This window comes from Mytilus galloprovincialis, chromosome 4 (assembly GCF_965363235.1).
Source record: "Mytilus galloprovincialis chromosome 4, xbMytGall1.hap1.1, whole genome shotgun sequence".
In the NCBI taxonomy this organism is placed as follows: Eukaryota; Metazoa; Mollusca; class Bivalvia; order Mytilida; family Mytilidae; genus Mytilus; species Mytilus galloprovincialis.
In genome coordinates, this window is record NC_134841.1 from 61,111,848 (window position 1) to 61,136,071 (window position 24,224).

The 24,224-nt window shown below is 32.9% G+C and overlaps 1 protein-coding gene across 4 annotated transcripts; it reads right to left on the bottom strand.

The window, feature by feature from the left end:
• Nucleotides 1-1,859: 1,859 nt before the first annotated feature.
• On the bottom strand, nt 1,860-23,415 carry LOC143072615 (pentatricopeptide repeat-containing protein 2, mitochondrial-like). Of its 4 annotated transcripts, none has more exons than XM_076247652.1 (9): nt 23,348-23,415; nt 19,757-19,852; nt 18,610-18,739; nt 16,740-16,860; nt 13,185-13,367; nt 12,195-12,311; nt 5,445-5,525; nt 4,205-4,318; nt 1,860-2,532 (listed from the first exon to the last, which is right to left on the bottom strand). In XM_076247652.1, exons 1-9 carry the CDS (start codon nt 23,400-23,402, stop codon nt 2,311-2,313), a joined length of 1,119 nt encoding a protein of 372 aa, XP_076103767.1. In that variant the 5' UTR covers nt 23,403-23,415; the 3' UTR covers nt 1,860-2,310. The 4 variants fall into 4 exon arrangements, with proteins under 4 accessions (XP_076103767.1, XP_076103768.1, XP_076103769.1 ...); XM_076247653.1 differs by having other exon boundaries at nt 23,241-23,380; XM_076247654.1 differs by lacking the exon at nt 23,348-23,415 and adding an exon at nt 22,498-22,621.
• Between the last annotated feature and the right edge of the window lie 809 nt (nt 23,416-24,224).

Below are 24,224 nucleotides of genomic sequence, written 5' to 3' on the forward strand. Positions count from 1 at the left end.
AAAAACTAGATATTGCATGAAATGGCATATATTGTTGTGTTGAAGTGTTAGCATGCCTTTTTTTTTTTTTTTATTAAAATGCTCTGCTAAGCGCAGCTTGATACAACCACAGAGCTGGGTTCAAACCATGAACAGTTAGGGCATGTATGGACACAACATTTAAGCTTAAAATAACTCTGAATTTGAATTGTAATTGAATATATGACACAGCATAGGTTTTTGACACAAAATGAATGTGGTCAAACAACTGAAAATTTTGAAATAAGGCATTAACCTCTTATCGTTCAATATCCAAAATCTAGGTACATGGTTAATAATCAGCATATAAAAGAAGCCAAATAATTCAATTTTTGATGAAATCAAACAAAAGTTTAATTTTGGACCCTGATTTGAATCAACTTGAAAATTTTGTCTAAAAATCCAAAATAAAATCCAGGATTATAGTCAGCATTTCAAAGTATATTCAATTTATGTTGAAATCAAACAGTTTAATTTTGGACCCAGTGAACCCAAAATCATGATCTAAAGACATGTTTATTAACAGACAATAAAAGGGACATAATTAATAGTAAAAGTGACCCTTCCCACACTTGTACTTGATCAGAGTTTAGCGGTGATAAGTATGTATAAGTTTCTTAACATTTGATTGACACAAACTTTTTAAAGTTAGAGAATGAAACAAAAAATACAGCATTTTTCCATTTTTAAATGTGCACAACTCTAGAACGGTAAAAGTGAGGTCACCAAAATTCACACACAGTTTGTGTTTTGTGGTAATCAGTATTGTGCATAAGTTGCTAGGCAGACTAAAATAACAGAACAGAAACAAAAAACTCAGCAATTTTCCCATTTGTAAAGGTCCATTACTATAGATTGGTAAATATAAAAAAGAAGATGTGGTATGATTGCCAATGAGACAACTGTCCACAAGAGACCAAAATGACACAGACATTAACAACTATAGGTCACCGTACATCCTTTAACAATGAGCAAAGCCCAAACCACATAGTCAGCTATAAAAGGCCTTGATATGACAATGTAAAACAATTCAAACGAGAAAAAAAGTGACACCACCATGACAAACATTCAATCTTGATCTGTGTTTTAATATGTGGTACATTTAACTTTCAATTTATATGAAACAGTTTAATATTGCAAACATATGCAAATTAGTTGACTCTTGATGCTACAACTAATATTTGATAGTTGGTTTGAACCCATCCCTACTAAAAAATGGTAATTTCCTGAATATTTTTTTCGAAATTTTTTACAACCTTGAGAGGGGAACATTGACCAAACTGTATCTGATTCAATTATTACATTATATTAACATACTGACTGGAAGTAAATGTGACTTGAATGACTTGCTGGGGAATTATTATTGGCAAGCAAGGTCTGCCTAAATATATGTTTTTTACCAATTTCTGACAAAACGGTGTCCTAGATTTTACAGACTAGATTTCTTTTGGCCAAATTATATCTTGTGCCACCAATACAAGTATTTATGATATTAATTAATACCTACAGCCCATATAAGTAACATAGAGGCCATCAAAAGACTCTCATCCCAACCTGAACTTGGTTGGTTTTCAAGTTTTTACGATTTTGAACTGTAAAAAGGCCATTACAGTAGTCAGTTGTCATATTTTCATAAACACACATCTTACCAAGAGTTCCGTACCATGCATTACATGTTTGAACTCCTTGCTGTCAATAAAGCTCAGCTGGGGCAGTTTCTAAAAAGTATGGAGGGTCATATGGGGCTTCAAAGAATGATGATTGCAATCACTACTACATATGTATAAATATATCTTCAAATAGGCAATCTCATAAATCATATTCATAACAAACAAGTCCCATTATTAATTTCTCTTTTGATATTTTTATTTCTCTTAAAAACCTTACACAACTCTTTAATAACTCAGTATCTCAAGACATTTAGGTCAAACATACACATCTAACAAACACAAGTAAGGACTACATCTCAAGTACAGACACCTTGGCAGAATGGGTATTGTCCATCTATAAAGCTTCAATTGAAGTCCATCTATAAAGCTCCAATTGTAGTCCATTATAAAGCTCCAATTGAAGTCCATCTATAAAGCTCCAATTGTAGTCCATTATAAAGCTCCAATTGAAGTCCATTATAAAGCTCCAATTGTAGTCCTTTATAAAGTTCCAATTGAAGTCCATTATAAGGCTCCAATTGTAGTCCATCAATAAAAATAATTTTTATGGCACAGTGTATCAATTGTCAATTTCTCTAGACTATATTTCTGGCATCTTATCAGTTCCGCACAAAAGAACATTTCAATATCTGTGATGATCTCTAACTCGTCGTCCTCGCTTATCTTGTAAATTTTGTATATGTTCATTATCAGGTCGACTATTGAGAATTGTATCACAAAGTTTGTCAAATATTGAAACATTATTTATAAGTTGAGCTTTTTCCAAATCCATTTTTGTATCAGTAAAAGTCTGTTTTATTTGTGGGTCATCATTTCTGTCAACCATTTCACTTAAAGCTTCTATCTGCAATGGAAGAAAAGACTGTCACTTCTAAAGGTTTCAAATTTTCCAAAATATAGAAGAATCTGTGATATGACAAAATGACACTTGTATTTGAATGCTGGTTAAAAAAGTCATATCTACTGATTTCAAGAGCTATGAGATAACAAATAAATTCTTCCAAAACATGGCTACCCTTTATTGAGATTACTGCTGAGAGTCACCATTTGGAAAAATCTGTGATAACTATCCAAATGTTTTTTTTTTGTAAATTAGATGCTCATCTTTAATATATAAACTAACGCCTTTACAGCAAAATGCCTTGAGTGTGTAGGTAAAGATAATATGTTTGTTTAGCTTGCTTGCTAGCTGAACCGTGAAGCCATTATTAAGTTAAATACTGTAAACCAACTAATTTTCGCGACTTTGGCAAGTAGAAATATAACAGAGTAGCCAGCTAGATAATAAAAATGGCAAGTATTTGAGCATTTATTGGGTAGACCACAAATCTAAAGTTTTGCATAATGCAGCTTAACTGCATAAAAATAACGCGAAAATATACATCGCCTCCGCATATATGTAAAAAGTCAATTTTTCCTTATCTATCTTCATTGAGACAAATTTAGTATCGCGAAAAATTAAATATCAGTGAAATGGATTAGGAAGAACTAAAACAGAAATAAAGTATCAGCCAAAATAAGTCGGTTTACAGTATACTACCCTCCTTTAAGAGAAGAATAGTTTAACAGATAAACAATCTATTTGTCTGGAGAACTAGACTACTCTTTACTCCTAACCTAATATTGACTTCACGGTTCAACTAACAAGCAAGCTAACCAAATATTCTACCTTTGCCTACACACTCAATGCATTCTTCTGTAAATAGGCTTGTGTTTGTAGGTCTTTTGTCTTAATAAGGTTCTCTCTCTCTATTGTTGTTTTGAAGAAATCTGATAGGCAAAAATTCAAAAACTTGCTAAAAAAAATTTTTTAAAGGGCAATAACTCTAATGAGGTGTCATCTGATGATTTCAGCCTTTAGAACTTATTTGTAGATCTTGTCTTGATGATTAAATTTTTGCTACTTAAAAAGCAATCTAAACGCATTACATAAAATTTGGAGACTTTGGGGAAAAAAAAGAAAAAAAAGAGTCCATTTCACAAAATTTGCACCCTCCATTATTAAACCTACTGAAAATTTACAAAGTTTTACCATCTGGAAAATTCATTAAAAATATTTAAACTAATCTATAAAGTTAGTTGCATATTTCCATCTTCAATGTATTTTTAAACATTTAAGAAAGTGTGAAAGCTCTGGATTCAACACTGCTGGAAGTGTTGATTTCAATAAACCGACATCCCCTTTTCCCCACTTGACTGACATTCCCTATACCGTAAGCCTAATATGCATCTTGTGCAACCAGATAATAGTCAGGAACCTGATGTTAATTGGTTGGTGATGAGGTTTTTATCATTTCATGTTTTTCATATAGATTAGACCGTTGGTTTTCATGTTTGAATGGTTTTACACCAGTAATTTTTGGGGCCCTTCATAGCTTGTTCAGCCAAGGCTTCATTTTGAAGGCTGTACTTTGACCTATAATGGTTAACTTTTACAAATGGTGACTTTGATGGAGAGTTGTCTCATTGGCACTCATACCACATCTTCTTATTTCTTATATTTCATTAATTCTTACACAATCTGGAAATATTTTTGATGGCTTGTCATAGCTGATTGATGTCTGGACATGATATTTATCAAGCAATTCCATTGCAGCATCTACTTGGTCAAGTCTGGACAATGCAATTATCTGGAAAAAAATATCACGGAGTAATAATTTGTGTAGGTTTCAAGAAAAAAAGCACAAAAAAGCACAAAAAGGCATATTATTTGGTTACTGTGGATTCATTTATTTTCCTTGGTACTTCTTTTCATGGATAAAGGAAAACTTACACATTCGAGTATATTTAATTTCGTGGTATTGCCGAAGTCTACATAAAAGCCTTTAGAAAATTTGGTATTCTTTGAACATTTCGTGGTATACCTTTAACCAAGCAATCCATGAAAATTGGTATCCAACGAATGATAATGAGTCCACAGTATTTCAGCATTAAAATACACTTACACAGAAATTGAATGCTTGTGAACGGCAACACCCATACTAAAGAATCATGCAAGAATCCAATCTGTGGAGTTGAATATAACTAGATGTCTTCAGAAATTTTATTTAACAAGATTGTAACACATTGTAATTTAAAACCTTTGTTTGGTAAACCTTTGACAGTGTTTTTGTTGAATGCACAGTTAGATATCATTGAGAAGTCAGACATACACTTGACTCTGTTCAAGGAACTTGTCTCCTTATCTTTGAAGTTTTAAGAGCAATCAACTATTATTACGTTTATCTAAATCTTTAATCTGAAAAAAGGTGTTTTAGTAAAGTTATGATGGCCTTCTAAATTGACCATAATTCATACCACAAAGACAGTTATAAAGTCCAAGACTGACAAAACAGAACTATTTAATACATGTAGCAAAAACAACAGCCTGGTTTATGATAACACTTTTTTTAATTTTGTATCTAAATTTGTAATATGAACAAGAATGTGTTTATAGTTCATGGATGCCCCCTAAATTTCAAGTTGATTGGACTTCAAATTCATCAAAAACTACCTTGACCAAGAACTTTAACCTGAAGCAGGACAGACAGATGGACAGAGGAACCGACTAACAAAAAAACCAACACAAATTAGATCGAATTGACCCTAGATGGGGCGTAAAAAAGTATTTTAGTCAATATTATGACTACCAAACGCAAAACAAAACAATTCAAAAGTAAAAACAATAGCCTGAATTATGTTAAACCCTTTTTTCATTTTTAATTATAACCTTCTAGTCGTGCACTTTCCATACAAATATCATATACCCGTACTTACTTTTAATGCTGTATTCAAACTCTGGACAAAATCACTTTCAACTGACAGCTTCAGTATTTCTAATGCTAGATCTGGATTATTCTGAAAGAATCAAAATTATTTCATATAAGTTTTTTGTAATATGGCTTTCAAATGGCTTTAAAGAAGTCTCAGAAATATTTTCCTCATTCATTAGAGATTAATGAAATTTTTTACACCTTATCATGGCGCCGAGTATGTTTAAACACCTCTCAGGAACTCCAGAGTGCACTCAGGACACAAAAAGTACACCCAGGACATTTTAGATGTTTTAGTGGGTGTTAAAGGTATGCATTCGATAGATAATTTAATCTTTGATGTTATATTTTTTGTTTTGAAAAATCAATTCAATATTCGAGAAGTAACTTCAATTTTTATCGGCATACATTGTTTTTAGGCTCTGTTATGCACGACCTCTAATCATACTTAATACTAATTGTCATGTTGATTAGATGGTTTGATCGTTAATAATTAGGTGTGTCACTGTGATAGTAATAAACACATATTGCTTTTGCTAAAATGTTAAATAAACTTTTCGTTTTGTTTCAGCTTTGTAATAATTAAAGCCAGTTGAGAAATTTTCACAAAGTCGAAAATTTTTCCATTCAATTGATTTCATTTTAAAACGTTAAGAAAAAATAAAGATTGAAATACATTACAAAATGTGGTGTCCTTCAGGATAAAAACCATGTTTTAACAACATTTGTCTACTTTTGCCTATTGTTGAACATTATAAAACATAATGAAACTCATCCTCAATGTCACCAGAATTACATAAAGTATAAATAAAATGTTATCTCTAATTATTTTGCCATCTACCAATTTCTATATGTTCAAAGTTTTAAATATACAAAAAGAATCACTATTTTTGTTATATATATTTGCTTCGCAGGTAAGACTGTTTTTGCATATTATTTAATTGGTTTTTTTTCCAACAATTTCCTTAAAACTCCTGATAGGAACGTTGTTAATACATTGTACCAATAGAAAGCTAGCTTACATATGCAAATTTTATTTAGACAAATATATGTTTTAAAAGTTGACTTCGAGACATGTGAGGAAGTTATACAGAACTATTTTTGTCAAAGTTTTCTAAAGTGTTCTTTTTAACTTCCCAATTAGGTCAAAATAAGGCTGTACCTTGACCTATAATGGTTTACTTTTATAAATTGTTAGTTGGATGGAGAGTTGTCTCATTGGCACTCATACCACATCTTCCTATATGTATTGACCAATGAACCATGAAAATGAGGTCAAGGTTAGATGAACCATGCCAGACGGTCATGTACACTTTATAATCAATCTATGCATTAAATATAGTTGACCTATTGTTTATAGTATCTAAGAAACAAATTTAATTATGAAAACTTAACATTGATCATTGAACCATCAAAATGAGGTCAAGGTCAGATGATACCTGCCAGACAGACATATACAGCTTATAATCCTCCAATACAACAAATATAGTTGACCTTTTGCTTAGAGTTTAAGAAAAACAGACCAAAACATAAAAAACTTTTAACACTGTGCAATGAACCATGAAAAAGAGGTCAAGGTCAAATAAAACCAGCGATACTGACATGTACATCATAAAATATTTCCAAACACCAAATATAGTTGACCTATTACATATTGTTTTAGAAAAAAGACCAAAACTCTAAAACTTAACTTTAACCACTGAACCATGAAAATGAGGACAGGGTCAGATGACACCTGCCAGTTGGACATATTCAACTTACAATCATTCCATACATCAAATATAGTAGACCTATTGCATGCAGTATAAGAAAAACAGACCAAAACACAAAAACTTAACTATGAAAATGAAGTCAAGGTCAGATGACACCTACCAGTTGGACATGTACACCTCACAATCCTTCCATACACCAAATATACTAGACCTATTGCTTATAGTATCTGAGATATGGACTTGACCACCAAAACTTATAGTGGAAGATATTAGCAAGCAAAATCGAGGGAATTGTGCAAATGATGATACAAGCATGAAAATTACCACAAAGCATCATTATTATATACTTTGTAAGAAATAACTGCTGGCCATTAAAAAAAATCTTTTTTTCAAGATGGCCACGGCCATTTTCTAAAATGGCTGTTTTCTTCAGTTTGAAAATACTGATTTTTCTCGAAAACTTTTCTTTGAACTTCTTTTAGTAAAAACCAATTGCCAGGTTTGGTGGCTACCTTCCTTACATCCCATATTTATTAAAATGAATATTTGACATATCCAGTATTTGCGCATGCGCCAAAAACATTTGAACTATTTACTATATATTTAGTGTTTTTGGATTTCTAATGATATATGTTTTGGTTTAATAAAATTTTTCAAGGTTATGATACACATGTGTTTCACACTTTTGCGCATGTGCAAACTATTCATAGACATGAAGAGCGATTTGTATGCACTACCAGGCAATTGTCAGGTATTCGATGGTTAAGGCGAAAATGTGGTTAATCCCGGAGAAACATCAATTTTTACTGCAGATCAGCCACTTTTGGAAATGCCAAGTAAGCAAATTCAGTGGGAATGTCCTGATTTGTAAGGAAAATATAAGTGTATCGTCATGTTCGGTGGATTGCACATTGAAATGACTTAATATAAAACTCTGGGTTATATATTGCTTGATAGGGGATAGACATGTTGTCTTACTGAAGCCAATATTGCAACACCAAGAACGGCAGATTCTTTTTATGTATGTTCAAATGTACCTAGGACTAGACAGGCGCATCAGACAACTGCATGTATTTTGTTTAAAAAACTGTTAATTTCAGATTATGAAAGCTAAACTCAGAATATATAATTATGTCATGACTCTGTGATGTTCAATGATTTAAAAAAAAACTGGTGTAAGGAAATAGAGTCATCTCGACCATAGTTTAATTCCTGGCGTTCAATTATAAATTAAGAACTTCTTCTGATTTTGGTATTATGCTCATCTCATTAGTGAGATTTCGTACTTTTCAAACAGTCAATATAAAGCATGATAGCGTATTCTTTTAGGTCTTGATCGTATAAATTATGCTCGATCGTTACCGACTCATCTCAGAGATATGACTTCCCTTCCCGAACATCACCCACAGGTGGCAATGGAATTTGAAAATGATAATTTCACTGTACGTAAGACCAGCAAACTCCTTTCTTGTAACACAATTGATCAGGCACAAAAACAGAACAATGCAATTGATGAGGGAGATGTTGGTGCCATAGGATTAACCGAAAATCCCTTTTAGACAAATGGATGGTAGCTGGACCAGGAATCGGTATACTAGAAGATTAATTTGAAAGATCTAGTGGTTTGGGTCATTCTAAAACAGACGAACGACATAATGAAGACTCTACGAAAACACAAAAAGATTTCTTTAAACAGCTTTAAAGGCTTTGCAAAGTGATGAACGAGTTTGAAAATTCATTTCTAGAAGAGTCGTCAGATTTGTAAAACAAATACTCCATTTAGGAAATTGTTGATTCGGAAACAAGTAAGATATGTAAATAAACTCCAAGATATTGGTCCAAACAATACGAAGATCTATTGAAGCAAATGCAAAACGAAGCAGAACCTGCTTTTTATAAACAAATAAAAAAGAACAACTTCCTATTTTGGCCGCAAAATGCAACTGGAAACTCTTTGTCAAAAACAAAGCTAGAGAACCTTAAAAGTGATTGCGATATCTTTTCTAGACTTTTCATTTCTTGTCACAGTAGACAGGTTTACTTGGAATATTTCTTTATCCATAGAAACCAAACTGCTCCTCCGTCTTTATCTCAGGATGTCACTTGACATAGTGGTATTAAATCGCTGCAAATGGGTTTACTTGAAACATTCTGCGATTTGCTGATCCAAATTCGGACGCATTTATCGTTGGTGGGGCAGAAATGGTTAATTCTAGATCACAAAAATGCGCAAAAATATTTGATGATTATGCTAATGATGTTATACTGCCTTATATAAAATCTTGCATCGATAAGTATTCAAAAGTAGACATTGTATTTGATGTTTACTAAATGAAGAATTTAAAGGCTGTGACAAGACAAAGACAAGGTTCCTGTGCCAGATGGAAAGGTGTTGGTTCTGGTAGAAAGTCTTAAGAGACTAATACAAATGTGAATGTTACTCATGGTGAAAATATTCTTTGCAATTTCAATAAAGATACTTCCTATCTATCCCTTTGTAATCATGAAGAAGCAGATACACGAATGTTTGTCCATGTTCGGCATGATTATGAAAAGTGTTGTAAAATGTAATTTTAGATAGTACTGACACAGATGTAATATTATCAAGAATTGCAGCAATCGCAAAATTAGGTAGAACAAATTAGGGATAGGGTATGGAAGGAATAACGACTTTTGATGGCTTCCTGCACATGACATATCAAATGCGCTTGGTCCTTGTGTAGCTGCTCTTCCTTTCGTCCATTCATTTAGCGGACATGGCACTTTGTCGAATTGTCATGAGAAAGGCAAAAGGTCAGCTTGGCTAACAATGGAAGGTTTTCCAGATGTAAAGGAAGTTTTTGTTTAGGCTTAAGTATGAAGCGAGACACGATGTGAATTATTTGCCAGGAAGCAGCGGCATTGTAATGCAATTCCGCCTACAAGAGGTTCTTTTCCAGAGCACATCAAAAGAGAAGTATATCAAGGAGGAGTTGTTTGGGCTTAGCCTGATTAATGTATTCGACAGGTACTTGTTCCAAGTCATGAACACTGGGGTTGGATGAAAGAAAGAATCAATGACAGTTGGAAACCAAAATGGACTTCTTTGACTGCCGTTGCATCCTCTTGTCAGAAAATTTTGAAATGCGGAGGCGAAAATCCAGCTGTGTTGGTAACTGTAGATGCTACCGTTCTAGCCTTCCTTGCACGGGTTGTTGTATAGACAGCTATCAAATAATTATAAAATAAGCAACCTGTCTTTCTAACCAAACTAGGCAATCAAACTTAACAAAGAGTGTTAACACTTTTTAAGTTGATGGAAATTATAAAAATACTTTCTACGTATTTGCCGCCATTTTTGAACCGGAAGTAACTATTTTTTTTCATTTATATGTTGTTTTGTCGTACTTAAGAACTTTTTTTTAACGTTTTTACATTGGATTATTCCTATAACACGTCTTTCAAGGATTTATATCCCTTGTGAAGTTGCTTGAAATTATAAAAATTGAAATTTTTTACTTTTTTGCCGGCATTTTGAAACCGGAAGTCACCTTTAGTTTCAATAATGTATTGTCTAGTCATAATTTAGGAACTGTCATTTACTTTTTATCAAATCTAACATTGGATTTTACATATATCACACCTTTTAAAGGATTAACGAATTATTGTCAATTTGTAATGACGCCATTTCCGAAATGTGTGGTGGCCATCTTGAAAAAATGATTTTTTTTTATGGCCAGCAGCGGATTTTTTTTAAGTATCATTTAGTTAACCTTTATACCAAATTTCATGCTTGTATCACGATTTGCACAATTATGTCCATAATATCTCCCACTATTAACCTTGTTCACTGATCCATGAAATTAGGTAGAGGTCAAGTGAAAACTGTATGATGGGCATGAGATGCACATACCAAATATAGTTATCTTATTACTTATAATAAGAGAGAAATTATCATTACAAAAAATCTTAACTTTTATTACAAGTAGTTACTGAATCCTGAAAATGAGATCAAGGTCAATGTAAATGCAATGAAACAGATGGAAACTTCGTAACATAAGGCATCTATCTATATACAAAGTATGAAGCATTCAGGTCTTCCACCTTCTAAAATATAAAGCCTTTATAGTATCCATCTGAGATGTGGACTTGACCACCAAAACTTAACCTTGTTCACTGATCCATGAAATTAGGTCGAGGTCAAGTGAAAACTGTATGATGGGCATGAGATGCACATACCAAATATAGTTATTCTATTTCTTATAATAAGAGAGAAATTAACATTACAAAAAATCTGAACTTTTTTTACAAGTAGTCACTGAATCCTGAAAATGAGGTCAAGGTCAATGTAAATGCAATGAAACAGATGGAAACTTCGTAACATAAGGCATCTATCTATATACAAAGTATGAAGCATCCACGTCTTCCACCTTATAAAATATAAAGCCTTTAAGAAGTTTAATAGCTAACACCGCCATAACTGCGTTAAGTCAAGCTTTATGATAAATAACTCTCGAAGTTCGTTTTCAAAATGTACCATTATGTATAAATGAAATTTGTCCTGTGTGCATATACAATAACTATAAAGAGTCCTAAGTGCACATTTTAGGTCATGAGCAGTATTTAGACGTACCCTATGGGGTCCTCAGTGAAACAATCTTCTTGTGTTAACAATTTTGTAAAATTCACCTTTTCTATGGGCCATAATTGTATATTATTATACCTCACATATTGTAGTTATATTTCAAACAATTCTATTAGGTAAAACAGGACATGGAATAATTCAGTTGTTTTTCATTCCATTGCAAGGAAGAGAGGTTAATAACCTGTGTTTCTTGATTTGTACACAAGTTAGCTCCCATGAAAATGACATCATAGTAGTAAATACACAAAATGGCAATGTTATTGTAAAATTTTCTTTGGATATATATATCATGTATATAGCAGTTTGACACACTAATATTGATCATTGAGAAGCTTAATATTTCCTTAAAATAATGTGATTAAACATTCAGCTGCTTTTTACAGAGTTATATCCCTTTAATATACCACCTTTAATGTACCTGATTTAAGGCTAAGGCTGCAGCATATGCTCTTGTTCTTGGTGATGTTATTCTCTTACTGTTGTGATATGTAGCTTGAACTAACTCGGTAGCTTTTTCTAATGCTTGTTGACTGTTCTGAAAAATATATTTAAACAAATTCATACCCCATTGATAAATTCATTCAAGACATGGTTTAAAAAAGTGCTTGACCATTTTCAAGATCTTTCATTTTCAGTGAGTTTTTCAATGGCAGTTTTCACATAAGTAATAAAAAAAATAGACTGGTCAGAAGCCTTTAAAATAATTCTGTTCAAAGGCTGGTTGTAAATTGTCAGAAAAAAAGATAATTTTGGGTGAGATGTAGATTAGCATTCACTTGTTGGGTTAACACATAACAGATTATGTGTTTGCTTAGATCAGATGAATAAGTAAGAATAAAATTCATATCTAGATTTAACAAGAATGTGTCAATAGTACAAGGATGCCCCAATTGCTCTAACATTCTCTATGTTCAGTGGACCTTGAAATTGGGGTAAAAACTCTAATTTAGCATTAAAATAAGAAAGATCATATCATAAGGAACATGTGTACTAAGGACTTCAACTTCATCAAAAACTACCTTGACCAAAAACTTAAAGCAGGAAAACTTAACTATAAATCATGGCAAAGTTACCACTTAATATAGCTCTTTGAACTACAGGAGGAATATCTATCATAGGGGGGGGGGAGTTGGAAAGGTCCTGATCCCGAAATCCAAGGCTTAAAAACACGATTTAAATCCCAACATCCCGAAATTCGAAAAAAGAATTCCTGGATCCTGAAAGGGTCAATCCCAAAATCCCGAGCTAAAAAACACCCGATCCCGGAGTCCCGATAAGAGTCCAATCCCCCCTCTATTATACCTTTAGCATTAAACATTGATTTTAAAATAAATCATGTTCTTCATTTCAAAGATATAAACAAAACTGTAAAATAAATATTCCCCATTTCCATTCTCAATTTTATTACCATTTTATACAAAGCTGCCATTGTCAAAGTCATGTGATTTCTCAGTGGTAGGTGCTTATACTTTTGAGATCTATCAAGTTCTTCATAACATTTGACAACTTGCTCATACTTTTCTCCCTCATACAACAAATCCATATAGATCACAACTGCAGTTAGGTGGAATAGCAGATTTCTCATTCCCTTCTAAAGTGATAAAAAAAAAAGATCAATAAAGAAATAATTCATGGGAGCTTGAATTTGTACTGATTTTACCACAGGTTGGCTCTTTATGCAAATATTTATCATGAGCGACAGCAAGGGGTATGATATCAACATAAAGGGCCAACCTGTGGTAAAATCAGTATAAATTCAAGCTCCCTTGAATTATTTCTTTTGTAATAAGAATATCGATTGTTAACGAATGGCTTTAGGTAAAGGCAAATTTTTGCCGTTCCCATAAATAAACGCACTATTACATTGATGTAAAAGGTTGGAACAAACTGAACTATTGACATGCTTAAATTATTTACAATAACGTATTTAGATAGGATTAGATGAATTTAAATGTAAATTTTATTCATATGAAGATAAAAATGGCTTATAACACATTTTATCATTAAAATTAAAATTGAGAATGGAAATGGGGAATGTGCCAAAGAGACAACAACCCGACCATAGAAAAAAACAACAGCAGAAGGTCACCAACAGGTCTTCAATGTAGCGAGAAATTCCCGCACCCGGAGGCGTCCTTCAACTGGCCCCTAAACAAATATATACTAGTTCAGTGATAATGAACGCCATACTAATTTCCAAATTGTACACAAGAAACTAAAATTAAAATAATACAAGACTAACAAAGGCCAGAGGCTCCTGACTTGGGACAGGCGCAAAAATGCGGCGGGGTTAAACATGTTTGTGAGATCTCAACCCTCCCCCTATACCTCTAGCCAATGTAGAAAAGTAAACGCATAATTGTATGTTTACGTTTACGTTTTGTGATAATTTTCTGTTTTACCAAGAATTTGTATAATACAAATCCTTGGTGTTACAATCTTGCATTTTCCCATAAAAGGTTTATAATATTTTAACGTCATCGTTTAGTGACGTTGGGTAACTCATTCATATAATAAAGGGCTGCGCTTTAGCACATGATATGCCCGTTGCTCTTTTAACTTGTCTTTTATGCTTTAAATGAATTTATATGATCAACTAGAAATATATATACAAATCAAAAGGGATGTTACATTAATATATTCACCAAAGTTTCATAAAATCCCCCTTTTTTTAAGTATAAAAATTCATTACTTAAGAAAACGTAAAATCTAAAATTTATAAAAATGGAAAGGGAGCTTATGTCAATAGATATAAACAATTTATCAAAGTTGCATAAAATTTTGTAAAAGTGTTAGTTATTGTCCCAAAATTGGAAAATCCCCCCTTTTTTAAGCATAAAAATTCATAACACGGAAATGTAAAATCTGAAATTTATAAAAATTGAAAGGGAGCTTACATCAATAGATATAAACAATTCACCAAAGTTTCATTGACATTGGTGAAATCCTTTTTGAGTTATTGTCCAAAGTGTTGAAAATCACCCTTTTTTTATGAATAAAGTCCCATAAATCCAAAACTTAAAATCTGAAATTTATAACAATTGAAAGGGAGCTTACATCAATAGATATAAACAATTCACCAAAGTTTCATGGACATTCGTGAAAGCCTTTTTGAGTTATTGTCCAAAGTGTTGAAAATCCCCCTTTTTTTATGAATAAAGTCCCATAAATCCAAAACTTAAAATCTGAAATTTATAAAAATTGAAAGGGAGCTTACATCAATAGATATAAACAATTCACCAAAGTTTCATGGACATTGGTGAAAGCCTTTTTGAGTGATTGTCCGAAGTGTTAAAAATCCCCCTTTTTTTATAAATAAAGCCCCATAAATCCAAAACTTAAAATCTGAAATTTATAAAAATTGAAAGGGAGCTTACATCAATAGATATAAACAATTCACCAAAGTTTCATGGACATTGGTGAAAGCCTTTTTGAGTTATTGTCCGAAGTGTTGAAAATCCCCCTTTTTATGAATAAAGCCCCATAAATCCAAAACTTAAAATCTGAAATTAAAAAAAAACGAAAGGGAGCTTACGTCAATAGATATAAACAATTCACTTAAGTTTCATGGAAATTGGTGAAAGTGTTTTTGAGTTATTGTCCGAAGTGTGGACGACGGACGGACGGACAGACGGACGGACAGACGGACGGACGGACGGACAACGGTATACCATAATACGGGCCGTCTAAAAGACGACGGGCGTATAAAAAGCATATGACATGGGAGTAAGATTGGAACAGCCCAAACAATATATTCATATTTTACCAGGGGTGTGTACTCAAAGTGATTAAAGAACATCATATTAGATTTGAAGATAAAATGTTTGATGATCTCAATGTATTCATAACAATCAATGAGGGAATAACTATGAGCATATACTTACCAAATCTTTTGCTCCAACATGAAATAATATTTGTCAATGCTATGTAAATAACAAATCTTAAAGCAGGTTTCTGGAAATTTTTAAAAAGTTGAGGACAGGGCCTGCATTGTATCAATATGTTTTTACATTTGATAGAAATAAAGGTCCAATATTAAAATAAAATGACTACTTCTAGCTTCTATCAATGATGTATAACTGTTATAATTCTATAAAAACATTTTATATTTTTCATTCTGCAATTACTCATTAACTTTCCTACTTTTTAACACATTTTGCCCTCTATATTTACATTCCTTTTCACTGATTACCAACTCTTTTTTTTTTTTCATTGAATTTGAGACGTTTTTGGTTTTTCCTAATCCTTGTTTTCTTTTAGCCAACGTCTATACAAAAGACATCTAATTAATTTAACACATACTATTATTGTTATTTGTATGTAAATATTGTTTGTAAGGTTTCTGGAAATAATGATATATAATTCCTTCTAACTGTATACAGGGGGTCCCTTGACTGAACCACAGTTCCCTACTTCTGCTTACCCTCATTTCACTCGTTCCCTTTTTATTACCTTTCTTTTCTATTTGTGTAAGTCTTGAATATTGTAACAGGGCCCATACAAGCTAAGAGTAGGATAAATTAATCCTGTTTTCCAACTTGACAGAATGTCAACACTCGCAATAGCCACCATTTGCATCAGCAACTTAATTGATGACAGAGAACCCCATAATCATTCTCAACCGTCCCTTTAAGGTGGTACCTAACACTATAGGGAGATAACTCTGTAAAATCAGCTATACATTTTATTCACATTGTATTGTTAAGTAAGTGTTAAGTTTCTCAATGATAAAATTCAGTGTTTGTCAAAATGCTATATATCCAACTAATTTTTTCCTATAAAATGCTTGGTTCAAATTTTTTCAAATTTTTGTCATAAGGTCAAAGTAAATATTTTGTCAAAATTTTATGAAATTTAAACAAGCCAAATAAATTTTAATCGAGGTATTTGGTACCACCTTAAGTTTAATTCAGAAAATTTCTGAATTATTTATGTAATTTATTAAAACCTCTTGTGTAGTTACCCTATCTTCCATCAACTTAAATGCAATGTCTGCTTTCTTAGAATGATGTAACATCCTCATAAACACAGGACCAAAGAAAAAATTATATCGCTGTTGAAGCTGATATTTTACTTTCTGGAAACTGAAAAAAATGGAAGCACCAATCAAACACATGTATTTTCTCTTCAAATTAAAAATACCATCTTTTAATTATCAAGATCTTTACTAACTACATGAACTATTGATATTATGTTGATAAGTCCAAAATATAAAGCTTTATTACAACTATCACATAACTTAACATGATCCAAGAAGTGAGGTCCAAGTCAGATTAACCAAACTAGAAATACCTTGCAATAATTCGATACACTAAATATAGTTGACCTATTGCTTATAGTTTCTAAGAAACAGATTTAACAAAGAAACTTAACATTGACCCATGAATGTGAGGTCAAGGTCAGATGAACCATGTCAGGCAGACATGTACACCTTACAATATATCAATCTATGCATTAAACATGCTTGACCTGCTGCTTATAGTATCTAAGAAACGAACTCAAACATCAAAATTAACTTTGACCAATGAACCATGAAAATGAGGTCAAGGTCAAATAATACCTGCAAGTCTGACATGTACATCATAAAATGTTTCCATACAGCAAATATAGTTAATCTACTGCATATAGTATCAGTAAGAAAAGACTAAACTCAAACACTTAACTTTGACCAATGAACCATGAAAAGAGGTCAAGGTCAAATAAAACCTGCCAAACTGACATGTACATCATAAAATATTTCCATACACCAAATATAGTTGACTTATTGCATATACATTGTAGTTTCAGAAAAAAGACCCAAAACTCAAAAATTTTACTTTGACTACTGAACCATGAAAATGAGGTCAAGGTCAGATGACACCTGCCAGTTGGACATGTAACCCTTACAATAATTCCTTACACCAAATAGAGAAGACCTATTGCTTACAGTACAAGAAACACAGACCAAAACACAAATTCTTAATTATAACCATTGAACCATGAAAATGAGGTCAAGGTCAGATGACACCTGCCAGTTGGACATGTACAACTTATAATCCTTCCATACACCAAATATATTAGACCTATTGTTTATAGCATCTGAGATATGACTTGACCATCAAAACTTAACCTTGTTCACCGATCAATGAAATGAGGTCGAGGTCAAGTTAAAACTGTATGATGGGCATGAGGAACTTGCAAAGGGACCCACATACCAAATATCCTTATCCTATGAATTATTAATTGACTTTTTTTCAAGTTGTCGCTTGAACCATGAAAATGAGGTCATACCACATCTCCTTCAATATTACCTGCATCTGCAGGTTTAGTAACCACTCAACCCTTTCTTATATTTAATCTGCTGTTTGATAATGTTGTGGTGCAGCGTGAATGCAACTTTTAGCTGCTTCCTGTTTGTAGATAGTTTGAAATTTAATTGTACATAGGAATGCAGATCAAGACCCAATATTTGTCTTGTTTTACATAGAAATATTTCTAGTGAAATATATTTCCTAAATGTATGCTATTCTTAAGGATACATTATCAATATTTTAATTGGCCATTCATTGCAAAACAAAAAAATTGTTTGTTAATCATTTGAGTTCAGAAAATCATGATTTCATCCTCTAGCATTTGAGAACTTTTGGATGCTGTGTTGTTACATTAATCTGAAGCCAACAGTTTTCATATTTCAAAGAGTGTAGCTGAAGATTTTCAACCATCATTGATGATTAATTGATGTCAATTTTAAGGGCAAAGGAAAGCTATTGTACCTGTATCTTATTCTAATATATCTAAAATGCTTAAATGTAAGCTATAGTACTAGTGACCATATGCATACTATCATTACTTACTGGTTAGCCATTTTTATACACATTTCTACATCTTCATCTGTCTTTACAAGATGGATCATTGTTTTCAATTCGTCTTCTATAACAACATCTCCTTTTGTTATTTTATCTTTCATTTCAGCCATAAAAGTCTCTACAAAAAATGTATTCTTATTAATCATACTCCTGTGAAATAGTCAATACGTACTGTACAGTGGCAGATCCAGACATTTTCATAAGTGGGGGCCCACTGGCTTCCTAAGATGGGACCCTCTTTGGTCATGCTTCAGGGATTCCCAATATAATCAACCAAATTTTTCCCAGAAAAAGGGGGACCAGCCTATGTACTCCTATATGTGCATGCATGTAGCCATATACTCCTATGTGTGCATGTAGCTATATACTCCTATTTGTGCATGCATGTAGCCATGTACTCATATATGTGCATGTATGTTGCATTGTACTTCTATATGTGCATGCATGCAGCAATGTACTCCTATATGTGCATGCATGTAGCCATGTACTCCTATATGAATAATGTGCATGCATGTAGCCATACACTCCCATAAGTACATGCATGTAGCTATATACTCCTATATGTGCAAGCATGTTGCCATGTACTCCTATATGAATAATGTGCAAGCATGTTGCCATGTACTCCTACATGCATGCACATATAGGTGTACATGGCTGCATGCATGCACATATAGGAGTACATGGCAACATGCTTGCACATACAATATATAGGAGTACATGGCTACATGCAAGCACATATAGGAGTACATGGCAACAACATGCATGCACATAAAGGAGTATATAGCTACATGCATGCACTTATGGGAGTGTTTTACATTCAGGTTAATACAAGCAGTTTTGGTTTAACTGTCAATAAAAGCTGAAGAAGGGTGTCCTTCAAATATGAACAATAGCCATTATAGGTTCCACAATCAGAACTACAAAAGTAGGCCCTTTCACAGCTATTGCTGCCATATGGAAATTTAGGTGTAATGAACGTCATAGAAGTTATTATAACGTAATGTATCCAAGCAATGTAATTGTTGTTTCAATGTTGTAATTTATTCCAATGAAGAAGGCCGTAATGGCCGAAACGTATGGGAATTTGTGTTATAGTTTTTATTATATATATATATATCTGTAATTTCTGATGTACCTTTTCTGGCATCATCGTAGTTGCTCTGATAATCCTGACAATGGTTTAAATAGCTTTGTATTCTTAATGCTCCATCATCTAGTAAATATCTTCTATCTGCAAAGAATGAAAATAGATTTAAATACATTTGATTTGGTTACATTTACAGAACAAGAGGTTAATACAAGCAGTTTTGGTTTAACTGTCAATAAAAGCTGAAGAAGGGTGTCCTTCAAATATGAACAATAGGTTCCACAATCAGAACTACAAAAGTAGGCCCTTTCACAGCTATTGCTGCCATATTGAAATCTAGGTGTAAACACGAAATTTAGAAAAGTAAAGTCAGTAAAGCTTCTGTTGTTATGTTAAATGACAAATGATGGTATCTGGTATTGCTGGTGGCTGATAGTACATGTACTAAGGGTACAAGTCAAATTAGCACCTGGTTAATTCGGCACCTATAGAAAAAGTCAAATTGGCATTCAGTCAAATCGGCACCTATTTAAAGTTATTTCGGCATTTAGTTAGGCACCAAATATATTTTATCTTGAGTTTGATTGTGTATCATTAAAAAAATCATGGTATTAATTATAAACTATGTTTATAAATGACTTAGATTAACCAAAGAATCCATAAACCAAGCTATTCTTTGTTTAATCCATATAATTTTATGAGGATAATCAGTGTAAATTAATGTAAATTGTTTTTTCAGCATTTCCTGTCAACTTAGTAGTAAGATTTTATATAAAATCTTACTACTAGTATATAAATCCTTGATGAAATATAAATAACACTGGAACCATTTTAGTAAGTTTACTAGCAATGTACTGTTGTCATGAAATGGAAGTTCCTTGATAAGATACGTTCCAGTAGGAACAGATAGTACCACAGGTCCAGCAGCCCAGACTTGTAAAATTGCTCTTGGGCCTGTAAAATCATATATATTCACAGGCCAACAGAATCTAACTAAATTATTCAAAAAATTGACAGGACTGTAGATCTAAAAGTTCATCATGAAGACTAGACTATGGCATTGTTTAATAACAAAGTTTCTATTGGAACTTCTGACTGTCATGTGTCACAAATATACATCGACACCTTGCGCCAAAAAAAATCTTCAAAAAAAATGGAGTTCAATAGTTTACTTGCAAAGCATAATATCAGCGACATACAGGGGCGGGTCAAGGTAAGGACGTAATTAGCATACCCCCCCCCCCCTTTTCCAAAAAAAAACCAACAAAACTATCCTAATTTGCTACTATTGTATTGAATATGGCAATTTATCATATTCATTAAACACATACTCTGATTCCTTTTTATACTGATTTCCCCATTCCGATGGGTGACTTGGACACCTTATTTAAACAAACAAAACGGTAAGTAAATCATTACATGAAATGGTTGTTTTGTGTGACACTTCTCCAATGGTCATTTTACATATACCCGGAGGATACTCACTATAAATATGATACCGGGTATGTTCTGACAAACTGGTTTGCATTTTCAGCTAAATTGTCTGAAATGGGATTTTGTTTTTTTCGCCTTGCATTGGAAGGGGTCAGATTTGACTATCTAGAACGGGTTATTATAAATACAATGTCGCACTATTGTTTCAGATAAGGGTGAATGTTTGGTAGCATTAAAATGTTTAAACCATGTCCTAAGTCAGGAATCTAATGTTCAGTAGTTGTCGTGTGTAGATGTGGTTCATAAGTGTTTCTCGTTTTTTATATAGATTAGACCGTCTGTTTTCCCATTCGAATGGTTTTACACTAGTAATTTTTTGGGCCCTTTATAGCTTGCTGATCGGTGTGAGCCAAGACTTTGTGTTGAAGATTGTACTTTAACCTATAATGGGTTACAGTGGAGTCCCCGGTGTCCGCACAGCCGGTGATACCGCTCATTAACTGATTTCGTTATATCAACACCGTAACGCAAATAAAATTGTTCTTGTTATTGTGTTAGCATTCCAAAGGGATAAAAAAAGAATAAAATTTATAAGTTCCAGATTGAAATAATAACTGCAATCCCTAGATTTACAATATTTGGCCAATGTCCACTAAAAAAATACAGCATCAGATAAAATTTGTTTTTACTTAAGTCAAATTTTATCAGATTGAAATAATTTTTGCTCTGCATCATGTGCATCCTTGGTAGTGTGCTTGGTTTGAATTTAGCTACCTTTCGTAACAGCAAATCTTTCCTCTATTCAAAATAAACTATTTTTGGAAGGCATGCACGAAATCACTGGACATTGGAGGAACTCTCAGAACAGGGGTTTCCCCACTTTTAGACACACATTACACAAAATCTTGAGGGTTAAACCCTACAAACTGATAATTTTATGATATTAAAGTATTTTATGAATGTATTCACACAATATTATCCAATTATTGGTTTTATCAGTTGAATGAAGTGAGGTCATAAGTCTTAGGTGCGCGGATATACCGGACTGCACCGTACTTATAACATCTTTTTATCAGGTCAGGAATAACCACCAATTGGTGGATTATACCTCAATTGACGTATAATCCACCAATTGACGTATAATGGTATAGACCAATTGGTGTATAATTCTTTGTTTTTCAAAAGAAATTATTCTATCAAAATGGAGCATTGTTTTCTTAAAACCATATTATGGTATGAAAACTTGTCAAACATTCCTAGTTTAGTATAGTGACATAACATATTGCATTTAATCAATAATTGTATTTGCAGTTTCTTCTATTGTTATCTTGTCAATTCTTGATTGGCAAATTTACCTGTAATCATCTGTCAATGGACATCATTACTGTTTGCAGTCGTGCGATCATGAGTACAACTCCACAGGTGAATGGAGCTCTTTGTTAATACTTGACTTTCATTATTAAAAGTCAATCATGGTCGATAGTACAAATGTTGCAACAAAAGAATTGCTGTACACATGCATTCTCAAGAGATGCAGCAGGCTTTGACAAAACTGAAACTTTCAGAGGACTCAATAAGGGTCATAAAATAGGTTGCAAGTTGCAAAATCATGCTCCTATCGCACACTAGCATTTTATTACAAAAAAATTGCATTATACGTCAATTGGTCTATACCAATATACCTCAATTGGTGGATTATACGTCAATTGAGGTATAATCCACCAATTGGTGGTTATTCCTGACCTGTTTATATCTACTTAATTGAAAACAACATTCAAACCTATGCTTGCGTTGGATAAAAACCACATTTTTTATATGTGTGCATGCAAAACGAATTTCTTGGTAAAGGGGTCTGCAGCACAAACAACATTTAAAAAAGACCAAAACAGTGAAAAGGTATATTTAACAAAACAGCCTATATATCAAAAGTTCAGAAAAAGCTATAGTTAAAGACTTATTTTTCATTGTTCATGTCCATCTCATGTGACCTTTTAACTGAATTTACAACTTCTATCAAAGATTTAGTAGGAAGGCGTCCCAGAAAAAAATTTAAATGGCCTTGCCAGACGTCATTTGGACTAGTGCCGAAGTGACTTACTGGTCCTCAACAGAAGTATTTTGGAAATCAGCATCCTTAAAAGACCAATGATATATAATACAACTTTTCATAATATATATTAAATGCATCAAATTATTTATCAGTACTTTGGATCAGGGTATTATGATGGAAAGTCTTGAACAGTTTAAGAACTATCCGCATAATGTAAGGAACCTTATGGTATGGGGAGAGAAACAAGAAACGTTGTGTCGAGTCGTTAAAAAAATATATCGTATAAAACTCCTTTATATTTGGAGGCATGGCATATCTCGGGTCATGGTATTTACTCTGTCATCTAATTATTTCTATGCTAAATCCTTTACATATCTGCATGTTTTCTGATTTTTATATTTGCTATTTTAAAACTTTCCAAAGTTTTTCATTATTGTACTGAAGGTTGCCGGACAATGAGTTCAAGTTCATATATTTTGTAAATATCAGTACTTTCTGATAAAAAATATATGCGAAGTCATATACCAGGATTCAATATCTGTTTGTTTAGTGGGAAAGGTTACCAGGACATCCACTATTTTCAATTTTTGTACACCAATTACAATTAAGGTGGTATATGGGTGTCTAAATTTAAAATCTTAAAAATGATAAAAATTGTTCATACTTTGCCAAAACGTAGTTTTTATTGATATATATGTTGAAAAATGTAATAAAAATGATAGGTTACCGTGCATTTTCTTAAGCTACAGGTTGTGACAAAGTGAACAGTGGCGCGGGATCTAGAAATTATCAGAGGAGGGGGGTCACTGACTGCCTACTGAAGAGGGGTCGCTCCAGTCATGCTTCAGTTATTCCCTATATAAACAAAATTTGTTTTCCCACTAAAGGGGGGGGGGGGGGGCGGGCGGCCCCTGAAAAACCCTCTAATCCGCTTCTGGTGACACATTTTGTATGGTTTATACAGGAAAAAAACACCATTATGTGAATAGAAGCTAAACTAAATGATAGATTTGTAAAATAAAATACGAGAAT

Coding starts and splice junctions, on each gene's coding strand:
- LOC143072615 (XM_076247652.1), bottom strand. CDS start 23,402: ATGCGGATAGTTCTTAAACTGTTCAAGACTTTCCATCATAATACCCTG. Junction 13,368..16,739: donor TTAAGTTGATGGAAGATAGG/GTAACTACACAA, acceptor TTATCACTTTAG/AAGGGAATGAGAAATCTGCT. Junction 12,312..13,184: donor TGGCAGCTTTGTATAAAATG/GTAATAAAATTG, acceptor TATATTTTTCAG/AACAGTCAACAAGCATTAGA.